The 18,592-nt window shown below is 39.8% G+C and overlaps 1 protein-coding gene across 4 annotated transcripts in view; it reads right to left on the minus strand.

Annotated features, from left to right (window-relative positions):
- Cdkl1 (cyclin dependent kinase like 1) overlaps positions 1–6,070 on the minus strand; it is a 51,839-nt gene extending 45,769 nt beyond the window's left edge. For 2 of the 4 annotated variants that reach the window (XM_046461710.2, XM_046461707.2), the window contains exons 1-2: positions 5,805–5,938; positions 4,895–5,185 (exon numbers count right to left, since the gene is read on the minus strand). In XM_046461710.2, the coding sequence (XP_046317666.1) occupies positions 4,895–5,062 (168 nt within the window). In that variant the 5' untranslated portion in view covers positions 5,063–5,185; positions 5,805–5,938. The other 2 variants (XM_046461708.2, XM_046461709.2) reach the window with 2 other exon arrangements.
- Positions 6,071–18,592: the final 12,522 nt, after the last annotated feature.

The raw sequence follows: 18,592 nt of genomic DNA on the forward strand, positions 1-18,592 counted from the left end.
TAGAGCTTCCATAATTTTTAAAGTTCCTGTCTTAGCTTCCCAGGTTGCTGGGATTACAGAAATCTTTTACATATTTTTTCCTAATCGCTGGATCTAAGAACATGTAATGCCACAAATACATTGGGTATCTGTCAGGTACGATATGTACCTATATACATGCTTCATACAAGAACAAGGTTCGATATGTTTTACCACCCACCTCCAATGACCAATTTTCCTCCTCTTGGAAGTGATACTATTCTCATTTAGAATGCTTATACTCTATTGTAATATTTATAGAAAAGTTTTAAACATTTTCTCCCATGTTTATTCTCATCCTTGTTGGTGGCAAACCATAACTTTCTGCCTCCTAAAATAGTCTATAGGGCTTTGCAATGAGAGTTGAAAAGAACCACTATTCCAGTGAGAATCTGCACTCAGACTTCCACGAAAAGTCATGAATCTCACAGGGAAGGCCCTTCAGGAGCAAGGACAAAGTCACTGGAGACTTCAGAGTGCAGTGCCCAGTGTAATGTCATGATTCTAATGTGTGAAAGCAGCAGGGCGTGGACTTGGGACAGGTGCATTCCAGCTTCCTAACCAGGATGATTTGGCAAATCATTAACCATCCTAAATGCATTTGTAAAATGGGATAACAATATCTACCTTCTACGGTTGTTACTAGTGTAACTCCTGCACCCTAGGTAATGTTACTTGGCAGTTTGTCCAAGTCTACTGGTCACCAGCCCCTACCTGCCAAATGAAAAATGTGATTCCTCCTCTTTGTTTGTCTTTGAGAGAGCTATCACGGTGTCCTAGTTGCTGCTTCCAGCTCTTGACTGACATTGATCTACTCTAATGCCCCTTCTTCCACCTGCCACAGGTAGAAGGTCACCCAGGCACCCATAGTGGCCCTGTCCTATCCTTGACCTCTTACTCCCCTAGGATAATCTATTCTCTTCACCACTGCTGGATGGAATAATTTCCTTCTTCTTCCAATAGTTCTACCATTTTCACCCCACAGAGAGAAGGTTCAGGTATTACAGAGGCTTGGGGTCTTAGTAAAACAATCATTCTCAGAGGGCTGGTTTGTGTTTGTTTTGAACCACACAGACCTTTCCTTGCTGGACACACAGTCCCCAGGGGCTGGGTTGAGTTTGAGTATACTCACCTGCTTTATGATAAAACAGTGCCCAGTTCCCACCTCAGGCCCTGTGATGACTTCAACCCATTGTGCCTGACTTTTTTATTTAAGGTGATTTTCCTTCAGAGACCTTGTCCCTCCCTGTATTCTGGCTTCTCTCATGACTACACCATCTCTCATCCAATATATTTAAACCCCAAGTTATGGAAAGTGTTGAAGTCCTTCCTGTAGGGCTCATATGTTAGATGCACTTCAGAGGATGTCATATACCCTGGTGAAAGAAGTTCTACACTCATAACGTGGAGCCAGCTATAAGGTCCTGTTACATAAAGATGAAGGACAGCATATATAAAGAATCAAGTATTTTCAAATAAAATGAGGCAGCATAATCTCCTAGGTGGTTTTTGAACTGGTCTTTTATTATGCTGTTACTTTTCTTTTTGGTTATGGTCCTGGTTAGTAACTCAAGGTCACAGCTCCAGAGATTCTCTTCCCGCTGCACTCCTACAACATCAACTTTTCTATTAGATTGATACTGCTAGCTATCATCTCCCACCACATCCTCCATTATTCTGCTCCAGACACAGTGACACATCAGACACACCAGAACATGCCTAGAACATGCATTTGATCCTATCTTGGGGCCTGTGAACTTACCAGTGCCCTCTGTCTGGAATGCTCTCCCCCTAACAGCTGTGTGAGTCATCCTGCATTTCCTCCTGGTCTCTGGTCTAATGCCATTCATAAAGGCTTTTCCTAACCACTATGTAAAAAGGCAAGCTCCCCAGTTTGCCTGCTAGCTTTTTGTTCTGCTTTAATTCTTTCACTACTTGACATATAATTATTTGTTTGTTTGTTTGTTTTTTTACTATTGGTGTCTCCTTACTAAGATGTGAGTTCCTGAGGGCAGGGACCAAGAACAGTACCTGGTACCAGGCAGGAGTTCTAGAAACACCTGCCAAATGAACATATGTCGATTCTCTTATGCACAGGTGCCACACTCAAAACGCTGACTGAATGAATTTAATTCTTTCCTTCTCTTTACAACAGAAAGTAAGTTTGAAAAAGGGTAGAATAGTTGCTGTGAGCTCAGATGTTACAGTAAAATTTAATTATTGCCATTAGAATAGTACTTACTTTGTCCCTAAAGTAGACTGTGAACTGACTGAGATTAACTCAAAAGGCAATTATTTGTTTTTTTTTTTAAAGACTAATTATATAACCTGGAAAATTATGATTCAAAATTGAAAACACTAAAAAGAGTTGACTACCGTAGGACTTCTTGGTGAACAGTGAATTACATTTAGTTTAGGAAATAGTTTAAGAACGAATATTGAATTTGTGTCATGAAAAAGGGTCACACCTTTTTTTCCCAAATGATATAATAATATTATTTGAAAAGTATTTTCAATTTTCAGAAAAAACTCTTCCAAAAATTCTTAGCAAAATCGATTTCTCAATAATAATTATCATCCTGAAAAGCATTTACCAATGGACAGCTACACCTTCACAAGTGCCTTCCACACTAAGAGTATGAAGTATTGTGGACATACTGCCTTAAAAACTGCTGTAGTAGCTTTTTCAGAGCAAAGGAAACAAGATCATGAAGAAAGAGCCTACAGAATGGGAGAAAATATTTGCCACCTTCACTTCAGATAGAGCATTAAATTCCATCATATCTAAAGAACTAAAAAAAACATTAAACAAATAAACAAACAAACAAAAAACCCACCAAATAACCCAGTCAATAAATGGGCAAAGGAACTGAACAGGCACTTCACAGAAGAAATATGTATGATCAACAAATGTATGAAAAAATGATGCAGTCACATCAATGTTTATAGCAGCTTAATTCACAATAGTTAATTAAGCTATTAAACCAACCTAGGTGCCCTTCAACAGATGAATGGATGAAGAAAATATGGTACATATACACAATGGAATATTACTCAGTCATAAAGAAGAATGGCTTTACAACATTTGCAAATGCATGAACCTGGAGACTATTGTGCTAAGTGAAGTAAGCCAGTCCCCAAAAGCCAAAGGTCAAATGTTTTCTCTGATATGTGGAACCTAACCCACAAAGGGGTGGTGGTTGAAGAGAAGGGAGGGGAGATAGGAAAAGGAAAGACAGTGGAATGAATCTTGACAATTTTCCCATAGACATATATGAAAATAACACAGTGAATCCCACCATCATGTACATCCACAAGAATAAGATATATATACCATGCTTGTATAATTATATCCAAATGGATTTTACTGTCATGTATAACTAAAAAGAACCAATAATTTTTAAAAAATTGCCAAAATGCAGCTATGCTCAACTGATCCCTTATACCAGGGCTACACCCATGGTCGAGCAAACTCTTTACACCCCTTCTTACTTGTTCCCAGCTTTCTTCTCTCCCCTTGTCCCTCTGGCCTGTTAATACCTACCAGGCATCTTGGCCAAGACTTTGGGGTTTCTACCTGTGTTCCCTCAAAATACTGAGCTTTCTACTTATGCACCTTTTCTGACAATATACTGCCTGCCCTGAATGCCTTAGCTCTCATTCCATGCCAACATAAAACACTTCAAAGTCTGCTTCAAGCATGCCTCCCATCAATCTATTTTCATTATCCAACAACATTTAGAGAATTCTTGCCAGGCCTGGGAACCCACTGTGAGTGACACAGGCTCGACTGATTAGGAACCCAGTACATCAGGAGTGAGAGTGGAGAAGAAATCCACCTCACCTTCCTTCCAAGAATTTTGCTTCTGAAAGGGAGGGTGTACAACCTTAAATAAACATTGTTTTAAGCATCTGTCCTTCCCTGGATCACTCTTCCCTTGTCACACAGTTGCACAGCTCAGAACACTGAGGTCATCACTGTGTAAAACAAAGGTAAAGGCCACTCTGTTCAGCATGTCACATTCTAGACTGTGATTTGGACTGCATCTACATGAAATTTAGAAAAGAACCTCTTTCCATTAGAGGAGAACCACTTTTGGTTGTAATGAATACCACTCTCCCTTATCATGTTCTCCTAGTGTGAACTAATAAACACTGAAAAATGGATCGCTTCACTTCTTTTATAAGAACCCTTCTTTTAGAGAACAGGACACTATGATGCTTTAACAGTATATATGTGTAAGGTGAAATGAAATCCTGTAGCATGTTCAGGATCCTGGGCTCAATCCCCAGCACTGCAAAAATAAATAAATACAAGAATGGTAGCAAAAGTGAGTTGTTTTAAATTCCTACACTATCCAGTGTACTAGCTGTTGAAAACCTAGGTCTACAGGTGACGTGGGAGAGAATCTATTGAGATGAAACATAAAATAGTCCACAGCATTTCTAAAAGTGAATACCACCTTACCACTTATCAACAGCTCTGCTTCCCGGTTCCTTACATAATTAGTTACTTGTGCATAGACATTCCATTTGTGTCACTAAGGACATAAGGCCATGAAGTCAGGAGAGGTACCCACAGCCCAACATTACAGGACTCACTATTTTTCTAATCCCTGAAAATTCACTTTAAAGAAAAAATGAGCCAGACGCAGTGGTGCACTCCTGTAATCCCAGTAGCTCCGGAGGCTGAGACAGGAGGATCGCCAGGATTCAAAGCCAGCCTCAGCAACATGCAAGGCGCTAAGCAACTCAGGGAGACCCTGTCTCTAAATAAGATGCAAAATAGGGCTGGGGATGTGGCTCAGGGGTCGAGTGCCCCTGAGCTCAATCCCCTTAACCCCCAACCCCACCCCCCCAAAAGTAAATCAATTACCTTGAGCATGCGGATTTCTCTAAGGGCGATTTTCTTTATGACAGGGTCATCTTCTGATTCCAGAAACCTCTTGATGGCCACGATCTGACCCGTGTCCCTGTTTCTGCATTTGAAAACAACTCCGTAGGATCCTTCTCCAATTTTCCCAATTTTTTCATACTTCTCCATTACAGAGGAATAAATCTTCTTAAAATGGATTTTTTTCACATAGCTTTTCAACGTCGTTTATGAAATATGGGCACGAATGGACTGCACTCGAGCCCCAGTCAGGTAGGGGTCGTTGCTGAGGACCTAGAACAAAGCAAGGGCCCTTGTCCAGGAACGAAGGGAGACTCAAATCTTTAAAGCTCGCCCCCGCCCCGCCCCCAGCAGAGGCCACGCGGTGAGGGATGTGAGCCTAGAGGCAGCGGCCTTAGGTAACCCAATTTTAACCGCCTATTATATACTCTGCAACTTAAAATGTAACCCACCATCCTAAAACGAGCCGAGCTGTAAGATAATCTATCTTTTTAATGTTATAGTTCATCCGATCCAAGACACATGAGCTGGCTGGAGGAGCGGGAAAACTAAGGGCTTCCCCGGTTCTAATTTCGGGTCTCATTTCGCTGCGGCAAGAGGACACCTCCCGGTTCCCCGCGGGGGAGGCGGCGAGGTCCAGCAGCCGGAGACCTCTGGGCCTGCAAGGTGCCCGCCCACGCCCCGGGCCTCTGCGCGGGCCCAGCAGCTCAGCCCCGGGCTCGCGGAGCTCAGCCGCCTCTCGCGCTCCACTGCAACCGCGCGGTGGCAGGAGGACGCCACCCGCGCGGGAGCCTTGCCACTCGCCCCGCGCAGCCTCCGCGGCGCCACGTGGCAGCCTGGGCTCCCCGCACCCCGGCCCCGGGGTGAGCCTGGTTCCTGGCCCGGGACTCACTGCGCCGCGGATGCCCGGCCCCGGCCCTGCTCCCGCCACTCGGTCTCCCGACTCGCTCGGCTGGCGGCGGGCCGGGCCCACGATCCCTATGGGAACCGGCTAGTCTGGGCGGGGCCGCCGCACCCCGACTTCTCTCCTACCCGCCCTGTTCCTCTCGGGAAGAGCTGTCCTGACAGTGGGCCTGGGTCCCTGCATGTCCCGCCCTCAGAGATCCGCAAGACGGCGAACTCCTGCAGGTGGTGGAAAACAGGACACTGTCACCTGGGAACACCCTGCACCGGGCGCCCCCGCCTGTGAAGTCTGCACTTGCCTGGGAGAAGAGTGTGAGCTCCACGGCTCACACTCTTTGGTGTCCCTGCTAGCTTGTAAACGCTTTGAGGACAGCGACTGTGTTCTGATCAGTGCATCAATGAATGAATGAGAGGGAGAAAGGGAAAGAAGATGAAGATATGATGGCTGAAATTGGCTGAAGTCAGCACACCCCTCCACTGGCAGCAATGGCTCCACTGCAGTCGGGCTTTCCCATGTGGAAGGTGGAAGTTTACAGTTTGGGGTTTACCTGATTTAGGTTTCTTTTCTCCATCTTTCTCCCAGTTGGGCGCCTACTGCTCAGATCTGAGCACAATGGTGGGCAGTTGATGGATATGGGGAAATCATGAAATAGGTAAAATGCCAATGGGCCCACCATCTCAACAATTACCATTCATCCCATTCCGTGCGCCCACCAGGAGGTCGATGCTTGCCCCAGAAGCAAAACCTCCAGGGAAAAAATTAAAACACTTGTCTATGAAACAGGTGGCCAGCCCCATACCAAGCAGCATGCTACCAAATGCCAGTCTTAGTGGGGTTCAGGAAGGAGCTGGGAAGAGAGGGTTTTGTGGCTGGCTGGAAAATGGAGAAGCGTATAAATTGGGTCCAGGGATGGCCTAAAAGTGGTCTGTAGACCTCCCAGAAATTCAAATGGCAGCTACTATCAATTTTTTTTTTGTCTCTTTAGCTTTGCCTTTTCCAGAATGTCATATAAATGAACTAATACAGCATACAGCCTTTTGAGAATAAACTTCTTTCAATTAATAGAATGCATTTGAGATTCATCCACCTGGTTGCATTTATCAGCAATGCTTTCATTTTTACTGCTGAGTAGTATTCCACTGTATAGATGTAAGAATATTTGTTTATCTGTTCCTGGTTTTCAGTGATTGTATGTCAAGCTTCTGTAAACATTCATGCATGACTTTTTGTATGATTATACACTTTTATTTCTCTTAGAAAAATACTTAGGAGGGGACTGCTGGGTCATATCATAAGTATATGAGTTTTTGAAAGTCACTGCCAAAATGTTTTCTTGAGTGGCTGTATCATTTTACATTCTTGCCAGCAATGTTCCAATTACTCTATACCTTTACCAGCATTTGGAATGCCAGTTCTTTTGATTTTAGCCATTCTAATAGGTGGGTAGTGATATTTAGTGGTTTCAGTTTGCATTTCTTTAATGATTAAGCCTTATTTATCATTTAGGTGTTTTATCACTTATAGATTCTAGGAGGTTTTTATAAATTCCTTGGGATTTCTGTGTAGACCACCATGTCATCTGAAAACAGGGACAATTTTAGTTCTTCCTAATCAGTATTCCTTTTATTCCCTTTTTAAATAACCATGGTGAGAGCACATATCTGGTCTTAATTGCTCATCTTAGGAGGAAAGCATTCAGTCTTGCACATTAAGTAGAAATATTAGCTGAAGATATTTATTTTTGTGGGTATTATGGTAGACAGCTTTTAAGAGGGTCCTTAATGATCCCTGCCTCCTGATACCTGTGCCCTTTTATACTCCCCTTTTCTAGATTTGATATAGGAAAAGAACATGCCAAAAGTGATGAAATATCTCTTTTGAGATTAGGTTACAAAAAGACTGTGACTTCCCCCTTGGGTACTCTTTTGTGGTCTCTTGTTCACTTGCTCTGAAGGAAGCCAGGTGCCATGTTGTCAGCTATTCTATGGAAAGGAACTGAGAGAGGCCCACAGCTAGGGAAGAATTGAGGCCTCCTGTCCAACAATTCCATGAGAAAGTGAATACTACCAATAACTATGTGAGTGAGCTTGGAAGTGGATCACCCAGTGAGTCTTAAGATCTTGAGACTGGAGTCCCAGACAACAAGTTAAGTTCAACCTTGTGAGAAACCTTGAGCCAGAGGCACTTAGCTAAGTCATACCCGGATTCCTAACCTACAAAAGTTGAGATGAATGTTTGCTGTTGAGTTTGGGGGTAATTTGTTATGCAGCCATATATAACTAACAGAAGCCTTTTATCAGGTTGAGAAAGTTATTTTAATTCCTAGTTTGCTTTGTTTTTTAAAATCATGAATGAATATTTGTCAAACTCTTTTCTTTGTGGTTGCACATGCCTGCAGTCCCAGCAACTTGCAAGGCTGATGCAGGAGGATCACAAGCTTCAGTAACTTAGTGAAACCTGTCTCAAAAAATAAAAAGGACTAAGAATGTAGCCTAGGATAAAGCCACTCTGGGTCCCTAGATTCCATCCCAGTACCAAATCAACAACAACAGCAACTTAATCTATATATCATATTATTTTTCTTATTAAGTTTGTTGCTACAGTAAATTACACTGATATTTAAAATGTGGAGCCAGGCATGGTGGTACACAGCTGCAATACCAGTGGTTCATGAGGCTGAGGCAGGAAACACTTTTGAAATCATTTTAGGAGATCAGCATTACCCTGATACCAAGAGTAGACAAAAAACTATAGCTCAGTATCTCTCAGAAACATTGAACATTCTCAATAAAATACTCCAATTCCATTCAACAGTACGTTAGAATGATAGAACATGATAAATAAGTTGGGTTTATCCTAACAATGAGAGGCTGGGTCCATATATATATATATATTCTTTTTTTGGCACTGGGGATTGAACCCACGGGCGCTTTACCATTGAGCTACCTCCCCTGTCCTTTTTATTTTTTATTTTGAGACAGGGTCTTTGGCTAAGTTGCTGAGGCTAGACTTGAATTGTCTTAACCTTGCTTCTGTCTTAACCTCCTGAGTCTCTGGGATTATAGGCATGAGCCATTGTGCCCCAAGGTATTTTCCTTTGAAGTACCACTCCAAAGGCATCACAGAAATCTTGATATGTTGTATTTTTATTTTTATTCTGTTCAAAATATTTTCTAATTTCCCTTGTGACTTTCTGCTTGACCCATGGGTTATTTTGAAATGTGTTGTTTAAATTCCAGCTATTTGGGGATTTTCCAGATATCTCTCGGTTATTGAGTCCCAGTTTAATTCCAGTGTTTTCTGAGAACTTATTTTGTAGGATTTAAATTCTTTAAAATGTGTTGAAGTTGGCTTTATGGCCCAGGATGTGGTCTATGTTGGTAAATGTTTCTGACAATTAAATGTTTTGAAATGAAATGAGAAAATCAGTGTGAATTTCTCCAGAGCTACCTTGTCTGAAGTTCATACCAGGTTAAATAAAGTTAGTTTGGAAAATTAACTTTATGGACTCCACAAGGTTCAGTACCCAAGGAACCTGGGACAGTGCCAAGCCCAGCAGTAGGAAGAGCAGGGAGCGGGTGTGCCAGCTGTTTATGCCCAAGCAGGCAGTGAACCAGAAAGGTGGCGTGACTTGCAGCTGTGAGCTGTTTTGTTCCGGAGAGCTGGAGCAGAATATCAGAGAACAACTTTGAAAGGGAGACAAACAGTTGATGTCACCATTTAGCAAGAGACACCATTTAGAGACAAGACATGGCCTCTAGACTGTCAAATCGACAGTCCTTTCAGTTGGCAGGGCTTAACTGGTTTTGATATCAAAGAAGTTTAACTCCCGGGAAGTATAACTCTTGGGAAACTGAGAAATGGTCTGGTATGTGGGTTTTTTTTTCCTAAAGCAAGTGCAAAGAACAGTGAAACCATATTATTTTCCACTTACAGCGGAGCTGTGTAATTAGAATATTTTGGCATCCCTAGAGTAGCACAAAGAGTACTGTGGTATTTTAATCATTTAAGGAAATAATAAACATTCAGCTGAGTAACTCATGGAAACAGAAGGAGCCTAGAATTTGGAGTCAGAAGACAGGATTTATTTCTACCCTCTTACTGGTGTTTGATCCTATGCATGAGAATCAATGTCACCAATACAATAACTACAACAACTGGTTCAGGAGTGCCAATCTGGAGGCAGCCACTGTGTTAAGCATATTTTACACCCGAGCCTCACCATATCCCTAGGGGATAGACATTTGATAAGCAATATCCTCCTGAGGTTTCAGATGAGAAAACTGAGTTACAGGGGACGAGTAAGTTGTAAGGACACACAGCTAGTGGCTTGTGAGGGAGATCTGGAATGCAGACTGTATGCAGATAGTTTGACTCCAGAAACTGGAGTTACCTAATGTATAACGGCGATCGTTGGGATTTTTTCAGGACATTGCAAGTTGACTCAAAGTACTTATGATGTATACAATCTTAGCATCCCTTCTTTTTTTTAATCTGCCTGGAAGAGGACTCTTGTCATTATGCTTCCTTTTCATGGTAGTTCAGCAACTTGGTCTATGTGCAGCTTCAAACTCAGGAGAGTGATTGGCCTCGGGTTGGGCAGAATACTGGCACTTTGGCCAGAGCTTATCCAGGGGTAATGCTCAATTATGTTTCCTGTAAGGAAAACTTGAGTCATGGACATTGTAAAATATAGTAGCTTGAGGATATATTTGAATTTATTTTTCCTACTTTAAGTGGATTTGGAAAGAACATTATTTCCAGGGCACATACAGATAATAGTTACGGGCACTTATGTTTCAGGCTCTATATCTACATTCTCTCTTATTTATAACAATCCTAAAGGGATTTATTAACAGGTAGCAATTCTTTTTTTTTTTGAGAGAGAGAGAGAGAGAATTTTTAATATTTATTTTTCAGTTTTCGGCGGACACAACATCTTTCTTTGTATGTGGTGCTGAGGATTGAACCCGGGCCGCACGCATGCCAGGCGAGCGCACTACCACTTGAGCCACATCCCCAGCTCACAGGTGGTAATTCTTAACTGCTGCATTTTATAACAGAATAGCTGAAGTTCTGAGAGGTTGCTATCAGAGCCCCCCTCCATCAGGGGCCAAAGACAGGTTTCAAAACCAGCCCCACCCATATCCCAAACCCATACTCTGGCAGAAGAGAATAACTAAGAACACCTTGAGAAAGGTCTGTCCTCATGTGTTAAGGAGAGCTGGAGGTAAGCAGACTGGCTGCTCCAATCCCCGTGGGGAACAACCTAAAGAGAAGCTACATGCCAGCCCAGGTCTTCCCACGAGTCACTGCTGGAACATTATAAATCCAGGGATGGAAGCTTTCTGCCGTATCTAGAGATAGTAAAGACTAGCAAATCAATGTAAATAGTGAGAAATCAATTTAGATGAAAAAAGGCCTATTATGCCTGACTTTATATGGGGGCCAAGTCAACAAATAAAATGTTTAAACCCTTAATGAACATGACCTTAATTCTTTTTTTGTATGTTTTTTCCCCCTTTACTTACTTACTGTACTCTACACACAGTAGCCAGTCTCTTTAAAGCACTTAATTTTTGTTGTTGTTTTGTTTTTGCAGTCCTGGGGATTGAGCCCAGAGGCACTCTACCACCAAGCTATAATCTTCAAACCTACTTTTTATCTTGAGGCAGGGTTTCACTAAACTTAATTGCCCAGGCTGGCTTCAAACTTATGATCCTCCTACCTCAGCTTTCTGACTAGCTGGGATTACAGCTTCTTAGTGTATTTTCTATTTTCTTGCCTAGACCGATATATTTGATTCAATACTTTTAGAAAATGTATTCACACTTCTTTCCTCATTCTTAGAAAATTGGCAGATACATTTGCAATTTACCTGTACTTTGGAGATACTCTAAGAGCCAAAGAACAAATTTTCTTAAAGTGATACCCATGGCTGAGTTATTACTGATTTACAACATCCATAATGTTTATTATATTATAGTTTGATACAACAAACATTTATTAAATATATAGTTCCTAATAGTATGTGTCAGGAATTCTTAGGGCCCGTGCTTTAAAGAAATGTGTTGTTGCTCCTTATTCTAAAGGAGGAAAAAAAAAACTCACTTAGGTAATCATAACTTTAATAAAGGATACACAAGAACTTGCGGGATCTGGAGATTTCTGAATTGGATTTTAAGGAACTTAATTGGACATTGTTATCCATTGTGGGTTTCAGAAACCACACACTGAGGAATAATTATATACTTAACTGCTTGACACAGAGTCAGTGCTTTTTATAGAGCATTTACAAATCAAGGATACCCTGGCAGGTGCTCAATGACCCTCATAGGGCTCTGGATTCTCTTCTGCCACAAGAATCATCATCACAAGATAATCATAGGGAAGCAGCTAATCCAGGAAGACTCAGATTTGAGAAACATGACCAGGATGAAGTCATACAACCCAAATTAAATGTCACATCTAGATGTGCTAAATTTCATACTTACCGAAATTACTGAGGAAAGAATGTGTGGCTCACTATTATAAAGATTTAAATGAACCATTTTGCTCACCTGTGGTGATGGTTTTGTTTCTCAAAGCTTCACCATGTTGTGGTTTATAACTGTAGAGTGTGAGAAATAGTCTGGTGACCTATTTTCAGAATATAGAATTTATAAGTGTAAAATTGGGATGTAAGAAAGGCAGCCAGAGGGGAATACAGCAAATGGAAAGTTACACAATAGCACCACAGCCTATGGATTTCTTTAAATAACCAATTAACCATTCTGAGCTCCTCAACCTATATCTAATCATAACTATAGCTCTTCTTTTTGCCCACTCCCATTTTAAAATTATCCAATTGCATGGATTGTAACCCCAAGCTCCTCCTATCAGTGTAAGGGGCAGTGCTGTATTAGGGTTAACAACTGGTAGACTGCCTGCCTAAGTGTGCTTGCTTGCCAGACCCTTCTGCAGAAGTAAATTTTGCCTTGCTGAGCTTCTTCTGGGTATGCTTTTGATTCATCATGACCCCCTAGTATTTCTAACAGTGGGACATCTATCTGCTGGTTTTACCAGCTCAGCATCCATTTCTCCTTCTATTAAGAGTTCAACATCTATTTCTTCTGTTTTGGACATCCGTCTTGGTGGGACTGTCCTTCAAGATACCTCACCTTCCCTGTCCAAGGAATAACCAAAACTATGTCAAGCAGATTCTCCTTCCCAGGAATCTGAATCTTGCACAAAAGCATAGTGAAGAAGTCTTTTGGAGTGGATTCTTCCTGAGGTCCCAAAGGGGCCATCTTGCTGCCTGGATCTACTTTCAGCCAGTTCTTTAGCTTTTTCTTTAAGGGGACTGTCTGGATTCAAGCAGACAGACCTGGGGTTGAACTCAACTTTCCAGTTAACCAAATGTGTGTGGTAGCTATGATGTGCACTTATCACTTTTCTCTTTGAGAGAGAACATGCTGCAAATATATTGCTTAATCTTGAGAATGTTCCTCAGCATCAGCCCTGCTCTGCCTTGGCTGCTCCCAGCTGATGACTTCAGTTCATCACTGCAGTCCCCTAATAGGCCATTTTTGCTCTCAAGCTCACCACTGACTGACCACAAGGTTCTCATAGTTGCACTGGAGTCTGAGTCTATCAAATTCTTCCTCCTCATTTCACATGTCAAATCTTTGCTGAGTCTCCCTACTTTACTTCTGCTCCCCATCCCTTTTATTCTTCAACAAGGTGTTTTCCCAAAATTAATCACATGCACTTTTGAGTCCATCTTTTTTTTTTAATATTTATTTTTTAGTTTTCGGCGGACACAACATCTTTCTTTGTATGTGGTGCTGAGGATCGAACCCGGGCCGCACGCATGCCAGGCGAGCGCGCTACCGCTTGAGCCACATCCCCAGCCCCTTTTGAGTCCATCTTGATATGTGCTTCTGGGGAACCCAATCACCAAAGTGACAACCACTAGCCTCTACAGGAAACAGGAACCCCACTATTGTCATTATAGGATTAATGTGAAAGTTAAATATTTCCCCTAGTACAGGTCTAGATACAGGGTCTTTTAAATAAGCATATTTATTGAAGCACATATAGAAAAATGCATAAATCATGTATACAGCTTCTATCACAAAATGAGAAGGAATGGAACAATTCAAGCACCTTGAAACATCCCTTTATGTTCTTTTTAATCATGATTCCCTCATTTGCTCTTGAAGATAAATGCCACCCTGATTTCTAACACCATAGTTTTTGAACTTCATATAAATGAAATCATACAGCATACTTTTAATGCTAGACTTTTACACAGAACATACATTTTGGGGGACTGAAAACCATGTCATTCTGAATAGTTCAAACTTTTTGATTGTTCTGCTGCCTTTTGAGTTGTGACTACCATCACAGGTTATCTATCCTTTCTAGCATTGATGAATGCTTGAGTTGTACTTAATTTTTGGCAAGTCTGAATAATGCTCTATATACAGTCTTGTATACAATATTTGGTGAACATGTCTTTTGGGTATAGAGATCTGTGATTGTAATTTTTGGGTCTCGAGGTGTGTTCAGCTTTAGTTTTCAAAATGATATCAACTTATACTTGTACCACAGTGTCTTAGAGTTCAGTTGCTCCATATCCTTAATACTACATATTGTCCTTTTTCATCTTAGCCATTTTGGATTGAGTCGCACAGTAGTTTCATTTCATAATGGCATTGCTTTAATTTGCATTTCCATATGCAACTTCTTTAGTTGAATAACTTTTCAAGTGTTTATTGAAATGTGCTCTTCCTCGATTTAAACAACTTCGCTCAGGTATATTTTACATACCATTAAATTCAGTCATATTAAGTGTATGAATCTTTTTTTTTTTTTTAGTGAATTTACAATTGTACCACTTTCATCACAATTTAACTTTCGAATGTTTCCATTATCTCAAAAAGAAATTTCAGGCCTATTCAGGTCACTCCCCATTTTTAACCCCTGCTCTGTACAACCATTAATCTACTTTCTGTCTCTATATAGATGCACCTTTTCTGGACATTTCATATAAATGGAGTCATTACAACACGTGCTGGTTTCTTCCACCTAATTTTGAGTTTCATGCACATTATAGTATATACGTTGTTCCTTTTTACTGCTGAATAGTATTCTGAAATATGTGTGTGCCACATTTACCAGCAGGTGGATATTTGGGCTGCTCCACTTTTTGCCTTTTATGAATAATACTGCTATGGATATCTGCATCCAAGTCTTTGTGTGGTCATGTTTTTTCTTGGGCTGACTGGTAAATAAGAAATCGTCACTGTTTTCCTAAGTGGATACGCCATGTCACATTCCTGCTAGCAATATACAAGCACCTATGTCTCCAATCTCACCATACTTTTTGTCTTCTTCATTTTAGTCATTTTGGTGGGTAACACTAATTTGCAGCATTGTTTTGTTTGCAGTGGTATTGTTTTAATTTGCATTTCTCTGGCAACCAATTAAGCTGAACACACCTTCACATCATTGAGTACCTCAACATTATCTTTTGTGGAATTATGTTCAGAATCTCTTGTACACTTTTTTTTTTTTTAATTGGGTTGTTTGTCTACTGATTTGTATAAGTTCGTTACATCTTCTGGGCAGATCTTTTGTGAATATATACAATATAAATCTCTTCCATTCTGTGGCTTTTCATTTTTGTAGAGTTGTCTTGGATGAATTAAAAAAAAAATCAGCTTTTTTTTTTTTAAACAGCTAAAGCTTAATGTTCTGTTTAAGAAATCTATGTGCACTGAGTTCATGAAGTTACTATTTTCTTTTCAAAATGCTAGTTTTATAAATGAGATTACAGTCCATCTGGTATGTTTTTGTATAATGCAAGATTCACCCTATTTTCCAGTTTCCAATATAACTTATTGAACAGGTCATCTTTTCCTTCATTTTACTGCAGCCCATCTTAGTCATATATGAGGTGACTAAGCATTGCTCTGATTCTGAACTTTTGATTGTTTTTTATTTATGTCTTTGTGCCAATATCATAGTATCAAACCACCATGGCAGCTAATAATTCTTGGAATCTGGTAGCCTGAAACTCCCAGGGTTGTTTTTCTTCTTCAAGATTGCCTTGTTTCTGGCTCTTTGTATGTATACAAGTTTAGAATTAACTTTCCAAGTCCCACAAACTATTTGCTTAGGTCACATGAAACCTACTGACCTCTATATAATACTGAATTTTCTAATACATTAACTTGGCATAATCTGATATTTATTTCAGCCTACTTTAAATTTTCTTCCATTATTTTTGCAGTTTTCCACAGAAAGACCTCATATTTTTTATTTCATTCGATTGTTTCTATTATGTATTTATGTTTTAAGTTAAAATTTTAACATTAAAAATCAAATGTATGCATCCACATCAACAAATAGTCCTGTCAAAGTGTACACTCTTCTCAATCTCTTCCTTCTCAAAAACTTTCCTTCTTTTAGCAGATTATCTTCATGTCACTAAGTTTCTTCTTGATTTTTTAAAAGAAATTTCTTCTTATCTAGCTGAAAAAATTTTTTTTTCTTTGCCCAACATCTCCTCCATACCATCCTGAGTCCCTGGTAACCACCATTCTCTCTACTGAGTTCAACTTCACAGTTCAAGTCTACTGAGTTAGACTTCACACAGAAGTGAGATCACGTGGTATGTGTTTTCCTGTGTCTGGCTTATTTTGTTTAGTGTAATGTTCTTCAGGTTTAGTCATGTTGTAAATGACAATTTCCTTCCTTTTTAAAGGCTGAATAATATTGCAACAAGTGTATTACCATTTTTTAAAAAATCTACTTATCTGTTGATGAACACTGAGGTTGATTCCACATATTCAGGCTAGGGTAAATTGTGCAGCGAACATGGATGGGAGTGCAGATATCTATTTGACATACTAATTTTATTTCATCTGGACATATACCTTTATAATAGAATTGCTGAATCATACCATTTTAAATTCTTCCAGAAACTTTCATACTGTTTTCTATAATGGTTGTACCAACTTATATTGCTACCAACAGTGTGTAAGGATTTCCTTTTCTGTAAATCCTCACCATAACTTATTTTTGTTTTTTTGATAAAAAGCATCAGGTATCAGGTGATAATCTCACTGTGGTTTTAATTTGTATTTCAATGATTAGTGATGATGTTGAACATTTTTCATATATACTCCTCAATTTATGATAGGGTTATGGCCCGACAAGCCCATTGTATGTTGGAAATATTTTAAGTTGAAAATGCATTTAATGTACCCAATTTATTGAATATCATAGCTTAGACCACCCTAACTTAAACATGTCCAGAATGTTTACATTAGCCTACAATTGGGTAAAATCATATAACACAAAGCCTATTTTATAATAATGTGTTAAATAGTTCATTCAATTTATTGAATACTGTACTGAAAATGACAGAATGGTGGTATGAATGCATTTTTACATCACTGTAAGGTCAAAAAATTGTAAGTTGAATCATAATAAACTGGGGATTACCTGTACCTGTTGGACATTTATATACCTTCTTTCAGAAATGTTCACTCAGGTCCTTTGCCTTGAATTGTGCCATTTTGATTGTTTTTGTTGTTGTTACTAAGTTTCTTGTATATTTTTTATATTAACCTTTTATCAGATGTATAGTTTGCAAGTATTTGTCTCGTTACTCTTATTTGTTTCGTTTTGCAGAGAATTTTTAGTTTGAAATAATCCCTTAATTTTAAAAGTATTATCTACTGATTTCCCATTGTGGAAAATGAGGATCCTGATAACTTTTCTACTTCATTTGCACAACACCATGTCCTCTTCCAATATAGTTATGTTGCCATTTGATTAGATTGACATTCACTGTTAACATTATGCCATTTAACCAGCAATCATAGTTTAGTTTTTCTTTTCTGCACATTTTGCTTTCCTGGAGTTAAGAATTGCCAATTATTGAATTTAAATCTTAAAAATAAAAATTTGCTTCAAATAAAAATCATCACTAACTAAATCCTGGGGTCTTGCACAAATATTCACCTGCATCTGATTTCAGCCAGAGAGGCAGTAGACAGTCCATGGGAGCTCAAACTCACACTCAGCTTTTGGCCTCAGCACTGTCTCTGACATTTAAGGAGCTTACATGGCCCATGTGCAAACTGCCCCTATTCAAGGAGGTAATGGCCTTGACATTATAGGTCAGTGAGGAGTAAGTCTGTAGATAAATGCCTGAGCCACTTTTCTTTCAGGAGATAATTCTGGGAGCTATCATATAGCTTCTTAGAGGCGACATGGTAGAATCAAGTTCCCACTGTTTACACAGTAGTTAAGAATGCACACCCTTACATCAACTTTTCTCCCTCTTCCATTAAAGTATCACAAGTACCAGGGGCTGGAGTTGTGGCTCAGTGGTAGAACACTTGCCTGGTATGTGTGAGGCACTGGGTTTAATTCTTGGCACCACATATAAATAAATGAATAAAATAAAGGTCCATCATCAACAACAACAACAAAAGAAGTATCATAGTCCCCACTCATATTTTCTGGGATCTCTAAAATAAACTATCTTATCTATGTTCTTGTCTCAGGCTTTGTTTTAGGAGGAACTTCTCACTCTGCTGGTTGTCCAACTTAAGATACTAAGAACCCTCAGGTATTTTATTAATCTTTCTGAAAAAGTATCTCCAGAGCTTTCTGATATGCTTCAATATAGTCTCCTTGGAAATCCATCACCATCATTTGGGAATTTCCTTCATCTCAAATCTCTATTGAATCCTGTTTTCTGCAATTTACATCTT

The sequence above is a fragment of the Marmota monax genome, unplaced genomic scaffold (genome assembly GCF_021218885.2).
Source record: "Marmota monax isolate L192 unplaced genomic scaffold, Marmota_monax_Labrador192_F-V1.1 WCK01_AAM20220418_F8-fsc00001, whole genome shotgun sequence".
NCBI lineage: Eukaryota > Metazoa > Chordata > Mammalia > Rodentia > Sciuridae > Marmota > Marmota monax.